Source organism: Pollicipes pollicipes, unplaced genomic scaffold (assembly GCF_011947565.3).
Source record: "Pollicipes pollicipes isolate AB1234 unplaced genomic scaffold, Ppol_2.1 Scaffold_2555;HRSCAF=2994_pilon_pilon_pilon, whole genome shotgun sequence".
NCBI classification, from domain to species: domain Eukaryota; kingdom Metazoa; phylum Arthropoda; class Thecostraca; order Pollicipedomorpha; family Pollicipedidae; genus Pollicipes; species Pollicipes pollicipes.
Genome location: NW_023596136.1, coordinates 4378298 through 4396189, shown reverse-complemented (window position 1 = coordinate 4396189; position 17892 = coordinate 4378298). Strand labels below are relative to the sequence as shown.

Below are 17892 nucleotides of genomic sequence, written 5' to 3'. Positions count from 1 at the left end.
GAATGGCGTCGTCAAGGAATCTCATATGTCCATATTGACTGAGCGTTGTCCGATTAAGAAACACTTAAAAACACATGACATTCGTTGGTCAATTTTCATGGCTTGGCAAAGACACTCTGTGGCGGCACCGACACATACTGTTTCAGTTTTGGTTTAATTGCATGGTCTGGCAAGCAGTTCAGCAAGATTTTGTTTGACGACAGAAAATCTCAGCCCAAGACCGGTCGTGCCTCAAATTATCAACCACTACAAACTCCGCTTCGCAGGCCCCTGCACCGGCCCCTATCATCTCCACTCGAAGCTTGCAAGTACCCACAGCATTGAGAGCGTGCCCACAGAAGGAAACTAGACGGGTGGGCGGCGTCAAAGGCGAGTCCGGGGAGATGAAACAGAAGAGGCGGCTGCCTTTCGAAGATACTTGACTACCAGAGTCAATGAAAGTTCACTGACCATGAACAAGCTAATGACTACGTGAGCTGTCGGGAGGTCCACCACCCGGCCGCCACCCCACCTGCCACCTGAACTGTCGGGAGGTCCACCGCCCGGCCGCCACCCCACCCGCCACCTGAACTGTCGAGACGTCCACCACCCGCCCGCCAGCCCGCCGCCGCCTGGGCTGGCGGGAGGTCCACCACCCGCCCGCCAGCCCGCCGCCGCCTGAGCTGTCGGGAGGTCCACCACCCGGCCGCCAGCCCACCGCCACCTGAGCTGCCGAGACATCCACCACCCGGCCGCCAGCCCACCCACTACTCCGTTTGGGCGGTGCTTTTTGAGATGACCGAGGCCACGGTAAGACCAGCATTGGACGGTCCGCCGCCAGTGTTCGCGGCCTGATTTGTTCGCCCCTTACCGAACCTGCCAACCTGGTGGATACCCCTCACAGGTCATCAGTCGCATTTAAGAGGAAAGCCGGGGCACCTGAAGAAACATTCAGAGGCACGTGCTGGCCTGTTTGCACCCACCATTTTTTTCGGACAGGCCCCGAAGCGAACAATAAAGTGTCCCAGTCGGCTTCTGGAGGGTTATTTTGCTGACCTGGAAAAAGGTGCCCGTTGGGCAGCACAGATGAACTCAGTCCGCTCGTGAAGGGGTCTTCTGTACTGCTAAGGTGCCCGCGTATGCCTACAAAGATGCTCCTCCCGAGCTAGCGGTGTCCTTTACAGGACGGTAGCAGCATCTTTATAGGCATGCAGGATCCCCGTAACACTCAGCACACTTCACTTATCACCTTTACACTTCACAACAATGAGCCTCCTACAAGCCAGCAGAGGGCCCAAGACGCTCCTTCAAATCACCCCACAGGCCTCTTGTCATGTTAAGCACTTTCCAGCCAGCACCTGGCTGGAGAGTTAGGGCACACCCACGTCAGCACCTGGCTGGACAGCAGGGACACATCTGCGTTAGCACCTGGCTGGACAGTTAGGATGTATCCGCGTTGCCGCTGGTTGGGGCGGTGTACAGTTATCGAGAAGCGCTTATCTGTAGAGCCCGGACAGAGGCTAAATACAGCACTGTAGGTAACAACAACATGTATGTATGTATGTAGCACTGTATGCAAGAAAAAGCATCGACTGCTGCAATTACATAAAGACTTACGCATTGCTGGCCGGTTCACGCGGCTCGTGCGGTGTCATGCGGTTCGGCTATCAGCAGCCCTCCGAAGATACGCAATGTTCACAACAGAAACTCGATAAGCGAATCGTCCAACGGTTAAGGCTAGCCATCCAGCCGGCAAGCAGCTAGTTTCTCAAAACGGAAAGCCGCAATTTTTGGTATATTTCGCACATTTTCGGAGCATTTCGTATAATTTTAGCGTGTATTTGTACACTACAGTTGCTCGACGTAAAAATATGCGATTTGCAAGTTCAAACAAGGACAGCTAAAAAACGCCGTTAATGTACAATCTACGACAAAAAACGCACGCAAGTTTGCCTGGATTGCTCATACATACACAACTTACACCAAGGCGTATATTATGATGGATGAAGACCATATCTGGCAACACAATCAACGACACCAAAGATTGCGTATGTTTTCCGCATTCTGTCAGTTCCCTGTACATGATGTGGAGTCAGTAGCCAAGCAAACTAGTGTTTTGACATATTTGCCCACTAGTTGAAGCACGGAAGGGCAGGATGCTCAACAAAGAAGGCTCAGTGCGTACAGGCCCAGAATTAAGCCGAGATGGCAAGCGGCGGAGAGCTTGAGGTAGGGCGTGTTACTTAAGGTATTTGGAACAATCAATTAGATCATTTGAAGCAACAATATTTGTGGAACAAACCAATCAATTGGTATACTCAAGAATGTTTTCAGCTGAACTGCACTATGCATAACAATTTGCCACAAATGCACATTTGCACACCATACGTGCAAGACATCTATTTCCCAGGATGAGATTCAGCCTGTCAGCAAACGTGGCTGAGACCATTCTGGGCCAAACAAGACCACAACTGGCTAATCGCAAAGGAAGGAGTAGAGCTTTGTTCCCACATGACCAATGTCTCCTTGCATTGAGGCAAATATATTGCCTGTTGACTTCTATCATGACTTACGAGCACCACGCTACACATGACTCCAAGCACTGCCCGCTAAAATCATTGTCTCTTTTGATGCACTTGGTGTCGCACAAAATGTTAATTGCAAACTGGTTTAAAGCTCCTGTTGTCCGCTATGCTTTACAAAGGGCTATTAAAAGTGATTTCTGAAACACCCACTTATTGCATATTAGCCACACGCTGCTGCTAGCATGTGCCAGTATGCTTTTCTCAGCACTTGAAATCCTTAGCACCAGCCAGCACAGCTTTGCCACTGCAATGTGGTAAATTGGAGCGTGTATCTAAGCTAATTTCGCTGCTGCCTTAATGTCTCGGTTATTTGCGACAGGAGCTTTTTATTTGTTCATTGGAGATGGACACGGGCCATCGAAAGCTTATGTTAGCCGCTGTGTTCATGGCGCCGCGTCAGCCTTGTTCCTGGCTTTTGGCAAAACGGTGGCACGGCCACTAGAGCGGCTCCAGCTGCAGAGAATGAAAGAAAAGTCATTGAGGATGCATGGGCTGCCCAACGTGATCGGTGGGTGATTCAGCGATTCCAGTTTCTGGAATGCATCTAATTTGGTTCCTTCCCCAGTACAATCCTGGTGGCTGGTTGCGATCACACATCATATATGGTTGACTGCAGACCTGTACCCCTGCTTGCGATTGATATTTAAGAACAGTGTAGAGATATCGGTGTGTCTTTTTCTTGCCACGTTGATTCGAAATGCCAATACATATATATATATATATATATATATATATATATATATATATATATATATATATATATATTGTCGCGCTAATTTGACATCTTGGCATGCTTATAACATATCCCTTTCGGCGTTCCTCTCCCTTGGGGGCTAAATGACTTTTTTAAGCATGATTTTGCAGTATACTACTGAAAATTCAGTGGCGTTACCCCAGAACAGAAATCGGTCTGTGAAAAAGCCAACGCAATGAGTTTAAGAACAAAAAAGAATAACGAAGAAAGCTCCCGGACTCGACTTGACCTTGAAATCTGGCGTACCGGCGGAGGGGTGGCCGACTGCACGTTCGTCTGAGATTAAATTATGCACCCCCAGAAAATATTGCCACCGTCATATATGGGTATTTTATCAAGGTGTTAATTTTATTTTTCATCGTTTCGTCTTACACATGGTGAGTGGTACCGCTATGACCACTGATCAGAGATATGCACGCCTGGTTGTTACCGAACAGGGCCTTTCCGACGAACGTCCATGCTTGAAGCTGGACACCTTAGCGGTACAGAAATGCTAGTACTAATATATCATGAGCTGGTGCTCATGTACAGGTTATTAGTTGCGTTCATGTTAACTGCTCTGGAACACGGAAACATTGGCTCGGGTTGTGCCACCCACATCGCGGTGCATGAAACGAAATGAAGCATAAAGTTTCGCTTAACTTTCCTTTGCCAAAAAAGATTCCACCACCAACTCCGTACATCATTCGCTCTTTCAGCATCTATGGGGGAGGGGGTCACCTAGCTCTTGAATAAAGCTCATTTGGAAAGCAAAATATTTAGGTACCAACGACCTCCGCGCCCCCCCCCCCCCCCCACTCCACGTTATGGTACCCAGCGTCTCAGGTGACAGGGGCCGGTGGACCGCGCATTTTTTCTGAGTTTACCACAGATGCCTTCCGACTGTTAAAACACCCGTGAGGCGAACTTATCCCGACCCCCGCACCGTTAGGAAGACCTGGTCGCGCCCCTTGATACACCTATGCATGCGAAAAACCTTTACGGTCGGAAGGTTTTGCGGATTCCTCTTTGAGATGAAAAGATGCATAATCGAAGGAGTCTAAAAAATCAGGACACATTTTCTAACGTCTGCACCGCCAAGCCGACGTCAACGCAGCCTGTGTTTTGGATCAGCCCTCCCTTGAACATATGAGTTTTTGTCATTGTTGGGGCGAGGGGGGGGGCGTCAAAACACGAATGGTGGTCGCATCCGTGGTCATATTTCGTTAGCAAAACGATGTGAACATAGAATGGCAAAACAATATTTTCTAGGATGTATTTACGGCATTTACATCAACGTGACGGTACTTGCCAGCATAGAAAATGTATATATATATATATATATATATATATATATATATATATATAAATGGGAGTGTTCCATATTTGTACGGGATTTTGAAGTGAAATAGCCATCTTGAAGATCATTTGGTGCAGTTCACAGCCCTGCCCTTTCAAGACCTAAGCCCCTCTAGTTTTCGAGCTACACGCCCGCGAAGGTGTGCAGACTTTTTCGCGGAGACTATTTCAACGTCACCCAAGGCATTCATGTCGCCATAATAACGTTATGACAAGTCAAGTCAAAGGGTGAATGGCTTTTATTGCATTAGCCTGCCTGGTTATCACGAGAAATGAGCTCAAATCCAGAAATAAACAAACTACGGCAAAGGGAAGACAGGGTGGGAAAGGCCTTCAAAAGATGTAATACATGCGACATTAAAACATTAATTGTACGTCTCAGAATGGTCAAATCTGGTAACAACAGCCCGAGCTGGTTCTAGCCTGACATCTGATGATCTGAACGTAAAGAAAAACCAGGGTTTTAGTAGAAGATTAATAATGATGCAACTAAGACGCGCAGACTAGAAAATCTCCGACTATAGTAATGTATTCGGTGCGATACAGCTAAAAATCTCCTCGTAGTATCCTTCCTGCGGGAAGCAGTTGTTAATGGGCCCTTATGAGGATAATGGATCAATATGATTCACATTACCCACATGTTACCTATACTATGCGGTAGCAAGAGGTCATCGCTGACGAACTGCCATTTTCGGAAGCTGCAAATTTAAATCACGTGGCTGACATGTCGTAAACTCAGCCAGTCAAATTTCAGCACCCTTCTCCAAACCGCACAGAAATAGTTACGGCAGACCGTAGGGATGGAAACGGGGGGGGGGGGGAGGGGACCTGGGGTCTACCTCGCTAGGCCGGGGATAAAAGACAACTAGCTTTCCGCCAGCCGTGACCGGCGTCGCATGGTCATGAATGGCATGATAATCATTGGGAATAATAGGCTGCGCGGACTAGCATCGGAGAAGTTGACTGCTGAAGGAGAATTATTTTCTCCAAAATTTGGAAGTTAGAAATATTTTAGCCTTACCAACTGGGTTCAATCTGCCATCTATGTTGTAAGGGACCTTGTGGAATCTTGCCCCGATGTAAGTGGTCAGGCGCAAGGCACTGCACCTAATGTGCTTCTAAACAACTGTCTGCTCGCAACATACACCAATGGTGGTGACAGGTTTTTGAGGGTTGGATGCACGATTGGCTGTGGTGAGGTGGGCTCCAAGTTAGGAATGTGAAACAGCTACATCCAAATATGTGTGATACGAATCATCTGCAATAATCGCTCCGGTTACGTACATTGTATAAGGCATTTCCCATACAGGCAGGCAATGGATATTTTTTCCAGAGCGCTTCCGTTAGGGACCTTTGACATTCAACGCGGTTGCAAATGAATGCCAATTTGGCGATCCAGGCATACATTAATCTATGGTTCTGGCAAGCATGACGTTCCTCATTCGCAGCATGGCAAAATCAGGCAAAGAAAGTAAGGAGACAAGGAAGCTGATACAAGCACTCAAAATACGCAAATGAAACAAAAAGGCACACTTTGTTTAGACCTTGTAAACAGCCATCAACCAGCGCCTCAGGTGCATATGCCGTGTGCTAGATAGTGCGACTCACTCACCTTTTTTAACTTGTCCTTTGGGCCGGGGTGCCGCTACCTTGTACGAAAGGTCATTGAACTCTATGGTGACTGGTTGTGACTGGGGTAATTTGCTAAACATTGTGACGGCCTTCTGACTTGCAGTCGATCTGTGGAACGGAAGGCAATCGTTTCATCAGCAAATAGAACGGTAAGGTTTTGACGACACAACTAATTGAAATACACGGAAGTGCAGGCCACCCAGTGAATAGGCATACATGCGACGTTGCTTTATATCGAAAACAGATCAGGGTCTATGGGAAATTCAGCGACGTGGGTATATCTATCCATACAAACACAAGTATACGTAATACCGCTGGCAATGCATGCCAGGAGGAGGGAAACGAGGGACTCATGCTAAGGGGACTCAAACTGAGCAACCACGGCTATGGTTAACGAGGAACGCACATTATTCCACCCGATAGAACTTGAAATAAGAGCTGGCCACTGTCAATGCCGGCCTGAAATCTGGCCTCATCAGCGGGATTTTGCCACGGGTACAGAACAGGGGACGAGAGAATGTCAGGCTTCCCAATCTCGTCAGGCGTTTTGTGCCACGTCACACCCACATGCGCTACATGAAATACACAGAATTGAGAAGACGTTTTCCTTTCCTTTTAACAGCATCCATATTAAAAGCTTTGCCTGCCATCGGAAACGACCAAGAGTACCTAACCCGACGCTATCGATAAGGCTTCACATCTCAGCGACTCGCCCGTGCCGACTCCCAGCCGGTCACAGAAACACGCGCTTCAGGGCAGTCCTCCGAAGTCTCACACGATCCGGCGGTCACCTATTGCCGGCACAAAACTGGTTTATAATCGTGAATAGCCCAACCCAGTGAAATGAAAGTGGAAGCCAACCCGACCGGCTGGGATAGGGCCGCGCGGGCTCCGATCCCGTGGTGTGGTTCGGGCTCAGCCCAGCTGGCTCCGGCGGCAGCTGGAACGCACAGTCTGAGACGAATGTCATCCTGTCACGGTCTCAGACGTACGCCATCATGTCACAGTCTCAGACGTACGCCATCTTGTCACAGTTTCAGATGTACGCCATCATGTCACGGTCTCAGGCGTACGCCATCATGTCACAGTTTCAGATGTACGCCATCCTGTCACGGTCTCAGACGTACGCAATCCTGCGACGGTCTCAGACGCATGCCATCCTGTCACGGTCTCAGACGTACGCCATCCTGCCACGGTCTCAGACGTACGCAATCCTGCGACGGTCTCAGACGCACGCCATCCTGTCACGGTCTCAGGCGTATGCCATCCTGTCACGGTCTCAGACGTACGCCATCATGTCACAGTCTCAGACGTACGCCATCATGTCACAGTCTCAGACGTGCGCCATCTTGTCACAGTCTCAGACGTACGCCATCATGTCACAGTCTCAGACGTACGCCACGCTGTCACGTTCAAGCCTCTATCGACGCACGCCAGCCTCTGGGTGGTCTCTGATACGCGACTTCATTCCGGTCCACAGGAGATCAAAAGCATCTCGTTCGGCTGCGTGCAGTAAGATCACGCTTGGCATGGGACGACACCCCTAAGGAACGATTGTCAGTTCTAATTTAACCACACGAATGCTGGTAAGTTTCACGCTAGGAAAAAAACAGACACGTCTCGCTCGGTAACGGCACCAGCGCCTGTTTGCAAACCCAGCCCAACCAGACCGCGAAAGACGATAGGTGCGCCGAGTAGTCGGCAGATAGCTCACACATGTGACGTCTTAAATCCACACGGCAATCACACAGCTGCACCCACTCGAACCAGACACATGCAGCGAAGGCGGGTCACCTCGGGGAAACTTTGACACGACCTCCATTCAGCGAAATTTGAACACGTTGGTCAACCTGATCAAGGATTGCTGCGGCAGTGCTGTCTTCTGAAGGTGAGGTAAAAAGGTTCTGCACGTCGAGCCAGGTCATACATTGGTCACATCGTGTGAACTATTCGCCAGTACTTACTCATGCGGTTACGTATTTTACAGTCACTGCATACAACCGCGGCATATGGCGATTGCCTGAATCCTCCACATGGCCGCACTTTCTGGTTGACCCGACACACACACTCCAGATGGCCGCACTTTCTGGATGACCCGACACACACACTCCAGATGGCCGCCATTTGCAACTGCCGGACGCATTCCTAGTTCTCGAGTGAAAACAGCTACGCTTTCTTTGAGCATAAAAGGCTGCGCAGGGGTACAAAAAAAAAACGCTATTTCGTTTTCACCGACATGGGGTTCACTTCACGGATTAAATTTCTAGGATCCAGTCCAGTCCAGTCCGGCCTGTCCAGATTCAGTCCGCCAATCCGCTTTCCCCAATTTATAAATTCAATCCCGTTCGGTCCGACTCACGAGAAAAATGCATCAGATCAATCCGTGCCGATCAATTTCCACATCAAACGGAGTGTACGACATTTGTATGAGGCTTTGAACTGAAATATCCGTATCAAAGATCTTATCACGGAGATGGAAAGATATTATACGGAGTGTTCGACATGTATGAGGCTTTGAACTGAAATATCCATGGTGAAGATCATTCAGGGCAGTTCACACACCCCGGCCTTTTTAAAGGGTGTGTCCCACCTTTCGAGCATATTTCAAAAACATAACCTAGTGGAAACTCAGTACTAGTTACATCCAATCAGAACACTGGGTAGTGTCATTGCCGCACCATCAGTATATAATGATATCAATTGTAGTTATTTTAGGGTCCAAAGAACGCTCTTAACGCATTGTGACAGCAATATGCTTCTTCCCTGCAATCGCGATCATCGTCGTCATGACACCCGCCGTGCGCATCTCTGCTCGTGCGAATAAAAAAAAAACGTTTGTGGTTAACCCAGCGGGCAAGAAGCTTCTACTACTGAGAAGCGCACTGGTTGAAGTTTAAACCAGTGCGTCACATGGATCATGTGACACTCCATTACCAAAACTAAAGTGCACCTCGAAAAGAGTCACTGTGGTGAACGCCATGGCGGAGAAATCAAACCCACGATGTAACGTTTCGTTGAATTCACGGGATAATAGCTTCAGGTTTGGTCATCTTTTTGCCGTAACAGAGTGTTTCAAGCTTTCGTTACATATATTACACAACACATTCTGATATATTAGAGTGTTGCAAACATTACAGAACACACACGCTGCAAAAAGCAAGGCAAATGAAATGTAATGGTTTTATGGTCGTGAACGGGAAGTCGAATTAATTTTTCCCCCGCGGGGTCACATGCTTCGAATAACAATTCTGAGCTATTCAGATCAGTTTTGAGAAAACTGGTGTACCGCTCAAATCGTACGCGTCTGATGTAACGGTAAGTGAAAAGTAAACAAGGGGTGAAATACTCCCTTCAAGACGTAATCACTTTATTTTCTGAGCTACACAGCCGCGAAGATGTGGAGGCTTCTGTGGGGAGACTATTTCAAGGTCATTCTGGCATCCATAACGCCAAAATAACGTCATTCAAATCCCATCATTCCATTAACCATGCAGCTATTCAAGCCGAAAATATAATTCCTTCGCTTTGAGTCGTTCATGTCTGCCGTCCGTGAGCGCGACTTCCAGATAGGACGGCCGTCAATATTCACTACACAAAGAAACTGGGCTGTCTAGAACAGTCTTTTCCACTTAAAAGTACACCAATAGTCACAAGTAAACTCATTTAATCAGGTATGATGCCTGCTTTAACATCTCGCAATGTGAAACATCCACCTTAAGGTGTTGCAGAATCTCAAGAGCAACTTTTGTTAGTTTTAATATTAAATTTAAATTTTTCTTTAAATTCCATTGAGAAGATGTGCAATAAGTTGCTGTAAGCCCGTGGGTGCTAAAATACTAAATATAGCTTGTTGCCTATTGGCAATGCAATTTTGCACAAAGATCAGAACAAGGCCCATCATATTGCTATGTAATTATATCACAATTATTGGACGAAAGCTCACAAGTACCACCATATCGCAGGAGCCAAAATCGTTTCTGGTCCAATAACCTAAAGGCATGAGCACTTTGTCCAGCATTTTCAGACTCCAGTTAGGTGCAACATACCTATACTTGCCACTCGATAGTTTGAGCGGCACCCAATTTACAAGCATAGGGCAAACCCCATCTAGTACGCTACGCCTTCCAAAAATCTAAGATGACCATCTCATCTCATATAAGATACTCCAGGTGTGCATCGGTTTTCGGACACACCAACTGATGAAATAGTGGAAACTGCGACCATAGTTTCCTGCTAAACGACCGGCTGCAACACAATTATCGTCCACATACGGGACTGCCCACTAGTGCCAGCCAAAAAAAGAAAGATCGGATGGCACTTAGTCAAAGTGTGGAACGTCTCTTGTGCGTCGTGAGAGCCCCAGAGTCATACGCAAACGTGACTTAACAGAAACTATAGTGTTGCGATGGAGCTATGTTTTTATTTTTCTCAGACAGGAGCTTGTTTTTCAAAACTCGGTGGTGTGCTGCCTACCAACGAAACATGCTCCTGCCCAGTTTTTCAACTCTGAAATGCAACATCACCTACAATGTTAAATGGGGTTGTTGACAAGATCAGGAAGGCTGGTAGCTGTGCTATTGTGAAGTATGCTATTAGACCATTGAATATTTATGTTACCTTGGGAGGAATGAGAGCTCTAGATTTCCTATAGTATGCAAACATGAGTGCCACTCATTCTTTTCAAGTTGTCTATGTGATATATTCATCAGATTTTGTTTGTGAAATATGTGGCTGAGTTATGCTGTACGTAGCCTGTTTGTACCTTGCTGTGTTTTACTGGTTAAAAGTCCTTTTCTGAGTTGATGTCCTCATTGAGCAATACATGGAATATTTAGGAATAATTTCCATTTTATTGTTTTTCAACCATTCAATCTACGTGGCCTTGAAATTTGGAAATCCGGCCAGGTGGTGATCCACGCTTTGGTAAAAATATAATAAAATGAAATCTCATTGCATATATATGGTACTAAAGCGATGATACAATGACATTACGTCAGATATGATGACATCATATAACATATGATGGGCATCATATCTGATGATTACGTTTGCTATTAGGTTCCTCTGGAACCCAGGAACCACAAGTTTTGACGGAAGTAAGTTCATATACCGGCCAATCCATCCTTGAATTTGGTGTCTCTAGCATTCGTACTTTGCAAAATCGCAGGGTGTGTCCTTCAACCGGCCACACAGATACGTGCTAAAGCCTAAGATCTTCTGAGCAGCTGCAGGGCCCTCTAGCGGCGATCATAACGGTGTGTAGTTTTATAACCGGTACTTAAGGAAACGCTGTGTTCTGACGCTTTAAATCGTGTCGTAATGTCAACAAAGGTCATGAGCCAACGACAGCTCGGGTTGGCTTATGTTAGTTGCGTGCTGGCAATCGCCAGCGACAGGGGCGACCCCACGGCCGTTCTCTCAACTTGCTGCTGGATGCCTTTCCTTTCCAGGTGGTTGTCATCGCTCCCCAACCTGCTCTGCACGACAAATGTGGCGTCATTTGCTCGCACGCTGGAGAACAGGTTCCCCGCGTTCAAGCTGATCGTTTGCGCGCGAGGTGTTTGGCACGTATCATCTTTGACAGAAAGTGCATAGGATTGAGTCACAGAACAATAATATCACACGTGCTTTTCCTTCTTTGGGACTGTTCCACACGTGTCCATTCCCTCCAAGTCTGAAATCCACTGCAACGAACTGTAAGCCACTGGTTCCAGTTGGCACACTGCGGTTGTAATACCGCAACCTGAAATATCACTTTCCACTATTCGGATTTCCACAACCAGTCAACTTGGTTGTTATGAAAGTGATGGTCGTTGACAGTATTGCCGTGTTGCGGGACTCATGCCTAATGCAGAATTATCATACCAAACAATGCACAACCGTAATGCCAGAGAGCAATATAAAAATATCCATACCAGAGAATGACAGGGGTTAACCGCCCAGACCTATAGTCAGCTCAGGTGACTGCGAATGCATCCTAGCTTTTCCAGAAGTCCGACCAATACCCACGGCGTGTATCGGCGTCATTTGCACCGCATCGCCGCCCATCTAGCGCAATCTCGCATGCTCGGAGCACTCACCACGCCCACACACGCGATGTACCCTTGGCACGGGCCAGGCGGCCTCGCCCGCGGCGACTCTGGCTGCTCCAGCGCTCAGACATAGCATGGGCTTGCAAGTGCGGCCGCACATAGACCGAGCGTGATGCGGACCGCTGACCACAGACCGGTCACAGCTGAGCCCTGCACCGCCGCAACGCCTCGAGTCAGCGTCGCAAAAGTGGGCACCCCTTCCTATTGGACTCCCCGCCAAGTGTCGTGCAACGTTACGTGAGCGCAGTTAGGACAGGTGTCGAAAAAGGCAGGTGTACCAGCCTCTGTAATGACAGCTTATCAAAACATGACTTTGTTGGCGATTCCGGTGCTGAGCTGGAGGCAAACGGTTGACAAAGGCTGAATAAATGACCGGCCTAGCGCACCTGATGGCACCAACACCAGGCGCAGGAAATGAAAAAGCTAAGTCTTTTAAGCGCGTTGCAGCTTAATACTATGGCGGACATTTGCAGAGATGTGCGGCTTTTGCATGCCGCCAGCGGCAGCAAACAACATGGTATGCGCAACTGATGGCTTATCCATGCCCCTAACAGCAATGCATCACAATTCTAAGTTGTGGTGGTGCACATTGTCGTAATCGAATTTGTAAAGCAAAGCATGTTTTATGTGCTAGTCAGCAACGTAACAAATCAATTGGTCACAAGTTTTTTCCATAGACAAGTTTTTCGCGCAACGCCACAGAGCGCATATCAAAACTCAAAGGACTGTTCCGTATTTGAAAATATTGAAGAAAACATCAGTTATTATGAAAGAAGTTCACTCCTATCTTTAGAGTGAAAGACTGCTCGAGACAATACATTCTCACTATTTAGTAAAAACGCTGCTCAATAAGTTACCGTGTCTACCATAAAACGCTCTCATGATGTCATGTCACCACCAGACTGACCGTGTCAGAGTTGCCACTTAAGCGGACGGACTGATTCACTTGTAGTACTTCAATCTCGCGAGAGGTGGCCGTAGCGGTGTCGAAAGTGCTTCCTGAGCCGATTATCGTTACGTGCTCTTGTTTTGGCCCTTTTCATCGCATTCCTGCATATTGGCCAGTGATTGTATAGTGTTGGCTTGCATTCATGTACCCGGCTATGGCTACGGCTATGGCGCTTTTCTTCAGAACTGAAGAAGAGCAATAATAAGACTGGAAATCGAATAACTTTATTCGATTGTCAGTCTTAGTTTTTAATAACTCGTATCACTGCCAACTTCCTGCAATATATAACAGAGAACAGGAGTGGAATTCGAAACTTGCATTAAACGCATTGGAAGTCGTGCAGTGCATTCCACATTCACAACTGCCCACAATGCGGCATTTGCGCCTCACTTCACCAGCATAGCACGTTAACCCTTTGAACAAAATAGTCAAGTGATCCTTCATATCTTACGGACACAAAAATATAAACGTGAATTCAAAATGTAGTTTTATGATACCTTATTTGCAATCCATTTGATATCTTTAACTATCTTAAACTATCTTTATTTCATAAGCTGTTTGGTGCATTGCGAGGAGCATTATGCACACAAGTAAGGCAGTAGTAATAGCCTTATTCCTCGGAGAATGACCAGGAGAATGGAGATACAGTTGCGTTGATGTTTATGCAACATGCCTGTATCCAAACGAATAGCAGAAGTAAATCAATTATCATTTTAATCAATGAATTTCTAATAATATAATTCACTGCTGCTATTCGTTTCGACGAAGGCACGTTGCCAAAATATCAACGCATTTATATCTCCATTCCTTTGGTTCTTCTCCCAGAAATAAGGCTACAACTACTGTCTTGTCTTTACTTCAAAGAGCTGATAGAGTATCGGGAGACATGGCCCACATTGTAAAGGCCCAGCCTAATACAGCAGGGTCCAACCAAATAGAGCCCCAGCCCAACATGAGGGGAGGGGGGGGGGGGGGCAGCTCAATCTCGCGGGGGCGATGGCCACCCCAAGTAAATACAAAGTTCTACCCCAGGGTGCAGACGAATTACGATTTAAAACAGGACTGCGTTTGATGATTTGTAACTTGATGCCAACACGCATCAAGCAAGGCGGTACGTTACTTCAGTGAAATCCCACCAACCTCTGAGAAACGAATTTATTGGGCAGCGCTTCAACCACTGCCAGCTCACTGAGCATAACAAACTTATGTAGACAAATGCACGACTCTACTTCATTCATAAATGTTCAATATTGGCTGAATCACATGGACAACACCATTTGATTACGCTGAAAAGGTCACGCCATTATTTTGGCTGACCTGGGCGTCTCTAGAAAAGGCCGAAAACGAGAAGCGCTGTCCTACAATTCGAGTAACATACGGTAACTTTGTCATAAGAGCGTCTCGGTTTCAGAAGCAGATCGTATTACAAATGTAGACCTTAAGCACCCGGGCTGCTATACTTTGTCTCATCATGCTGGGGGTAGGAAGATGATCAAATATTGAATCATGAGCATAAGCCGGCAAAAGCATTAAACATTACCATTGTTTGCCCGTTTATGACCACCGGCTTTTGTGCCTCTGGTTGAACCATTTCAAACATTAAACATTTCATGTACGTGAAAACGAACACGCCCTCTTTCAGCACCGTTGTAATTCATAAGAATGCCACTGCATCGGCACGCTGGCTTTTGTTTTACACGCGACCCATACGTTCATAGCTCACCGGAGCAAGCCCATTGAAACGTTGGCACCTGATGCACGGAACAAACGTCCTCGTCTCTGGAACAGAGCTGATAATATTTCTAACTTAATCTACTCGTGATGACTCCGGTTTTCGTCAATATCCTCAAGCTGTCGGTGCTCTAGACATCGCGCGGACAGATTCTCTTCCGCCCACATACAACTCAGCACATCATAAAACGGGCTTCCACCGTCGTTCTCCGACGCTCAGGCCGAGGGTTCCACGACTCGTAGCACACCGCGCGGACATCCCTCCTCACGCACAAGGAAGACGTTCTGCTTCGAGAAGCAAAATATCCGCTCCATTATAGGCAGTGCACATGAGTGATCAGTATAAGCGAGACCGCCTACGGGGCTAGCGCATGCCTGCGCACCACGCCGCAGACCTCACTCTCGCCGACTCTTTCCTAATTCATAACTACTCTTTTCATAATGATTCATCTATGCTCCATCGGCTCGTTCTCGTTGACGATACTTGCCTATTTTTCATAATTATTCATCTATGCATCAGTCGTTGAAGACTACTGCGTCAGGTTTACAGCCAGTTACAAAGTTTGTGCGTCACTAAGACGCCACGGAGCAAACATCATGTGACGTCAGCCACGGGAGTAAGCAAGGGACTTCAACGGCGAAATTAGACCTCACACCACTGCCAAGCATGAGCAAAATTGTTAAAACAGCTATTCAAACTGCCAAGCATGAATAAAACTGTTTAAACAGCTAGTCGATGTGTTAGTAACGACTTAAACCAACTTTTGAACAAACAGGGAATTTAGCAACGTCGAATGATCAGGTTTTACTAAAAAAGTGAGACTATTCATAAAGTACTAAAGCACGTGAACCCATACATACGAAGTACCAAGAATAAAGTATTCGACAAACGTGTGTTCGACTGTGGCGACAACCCACGGAAAGCCTTTCCATGCTTCTCAAAACAAGCTTTTGCACCCTTGACATTTTATATGTTAATGATGTTTAAAACATCCCGTGAGGTCCGTGAAAAGCATACAAATCATAAGTAGTTTAACTCACCGTCTTTATCGCTACTTGCGACCCATTTGATGCCTACCATCTGATCAGAAACCTCTCCAATGTGAAATATGTCAAATGACTTAAAATCTCAGAAACGGTCAAGAATCTTTAGATGAAACAAGGTGATGAGCACGGCAGGTTTAAATGAAGAACTGTGCCGTCGCAAATCAAATAAGTTTGTGAATATATGTAAAAATGTGCCTTAGATAAAAACGCATGTCTGCCCCGGTGGCTCATCATCATATCTTAAAGATGTAAACATCCGATTTAGAAGGGTAAAAGGATGGTCCATAAACAGGCAGCCATGGTACAGCAAAACATCCGAATCTGCACTCCCTTCAAGTTCTTGCCTGATTTTCTTGAAATGTTTACCAAATGTTTACTGTGCCATCCGAATAATCCGCTACACTGAACCTGGCGACCTCAAGCTACCATAGTGAGCTTCAAATGAACGGGAAGCCAAGGGATGTTGCTGCAGTATTCTCCAATCTCAGAAGCCGACCGCATGTCCTGGAATAGAGGTGCCTTTTCCCGATTTTTCAAATTGGCCCCGCGCACAAAACAGGAAATTCTGAGAGCCTATCTGGCACCAAAGGAGATCTTTTCAGCATAGAGATCTTTTCAGCATAGTCACAAGCGGCGGGGAGAAAAAAATTAAGTACGGTAGGTCGAAAATATTCACGGCGACGCATATTATGTACTTGAAGGTGGCAAAAACATCGCGCGTGCCCCTGATACGAGGATACACTGTGTCCCGGCGCATTTAATCATTTAGTCAAAGGAATTGAATTGACTAACAACTTTGGTGGATCCGTCATGTCAGGGTAAGCAGTGGCGTGGCCTGGATTTCACCCAGCAGGGTTCATATCGGGTCAGAGGGAATATTTTCAGTCACGGGGCTCTTTCTTACTATTGGGACTTTATTGTTTCATTCGGATAAACTTTTTCTGACTCGGGGCCCTATTCGGATGCTTTATGATCCATTTTCATGTTCAAGAACTCCTTCGAGGGCATTGAGTAGTCAGAAATTACTGGATACTTCGACCCTAGACAGCCTCCACCAAGACTGCCACAGAAATGCCCCTTACGCAACACCGAACATGCATAGGCGTAGCCACGCCGCAGTAAAGTCTGGCGTAGCACCGTCTGGCGTAGCAGCGTCTGGCGCAGCAGCGTCTAGAGCAGCAGCGTTTGGCGTAGCACTGCCTGGCGCAACAGAGTCTGGTGTAGCAGCGTCTAGCGTAGAAGCGACTTTGCGGCAGCAGTTTCAGCGCATGCAGGCAATAAATTCGGATGGTCCGGATTCGGCGCGCGGCTACCATGAATTTCAAGACATATAGAGTCAATGTTTCAGAAGATGATGATAGTCTCAAAACACCTGTAAGCAAAATTATCCAAAAGCATTCTTTTAATAACAGTCCAATGTGGCCTGGCCTGAAATCGGCGCTAGTGTGCTTCCAGTTCAGGGTACTGACGTCACGGAACCGGCCGGCGCCGTAGATACAATTTATTGTGCTCACTGTGCTCCCACCATCTCGCGGATGGGCGTGGTCCGAGAAGCTCACCCCCTGGTGACGCCACGCGGGAACGTAGGATTGATCATGGTACAAATATGGAACTGATTTCAAGACTCATTCGGCAATTTGGCACGCCGTGAGAGGCTAGTGGGGCACGGCGGACGGGCTCATGGACGAATATTGTCTAAACTATACTGTCTCCCGAGCAATCGGTAAAAGGGTCGTTGGGATTCTTCCACTCATTGCATGGGCTCGCAATCGGAAAGAGCGCGAC

General features: G+C 47.0%; 1 protein-coding gene across 1 annotated transcript in view; it reads right to left on the bottom strand.

Annotated features, from left to right (window-relative positions):
• The window catches only part of LOC119105942 (ATP-binding cassette sub-family G member 1), a 44302-nt gene that overhangs the window by 25746 nt on the left and 664 nt on the right, over positions 1 to 17892 (bottom strand). The window contains exon 2 of the mRNA XM_037229516.1: positions 6269 to 6396. Within this exon, the coding sequence (XP_037085411.1) occupies positions 6269 to 6368 (100 nt within the window). The 5' untranslated portion in view covers positions 6369 to 6396. The remainder of the gene's footprint in view (positions 1 to 6268; positions 6397 to 17892) is intronic.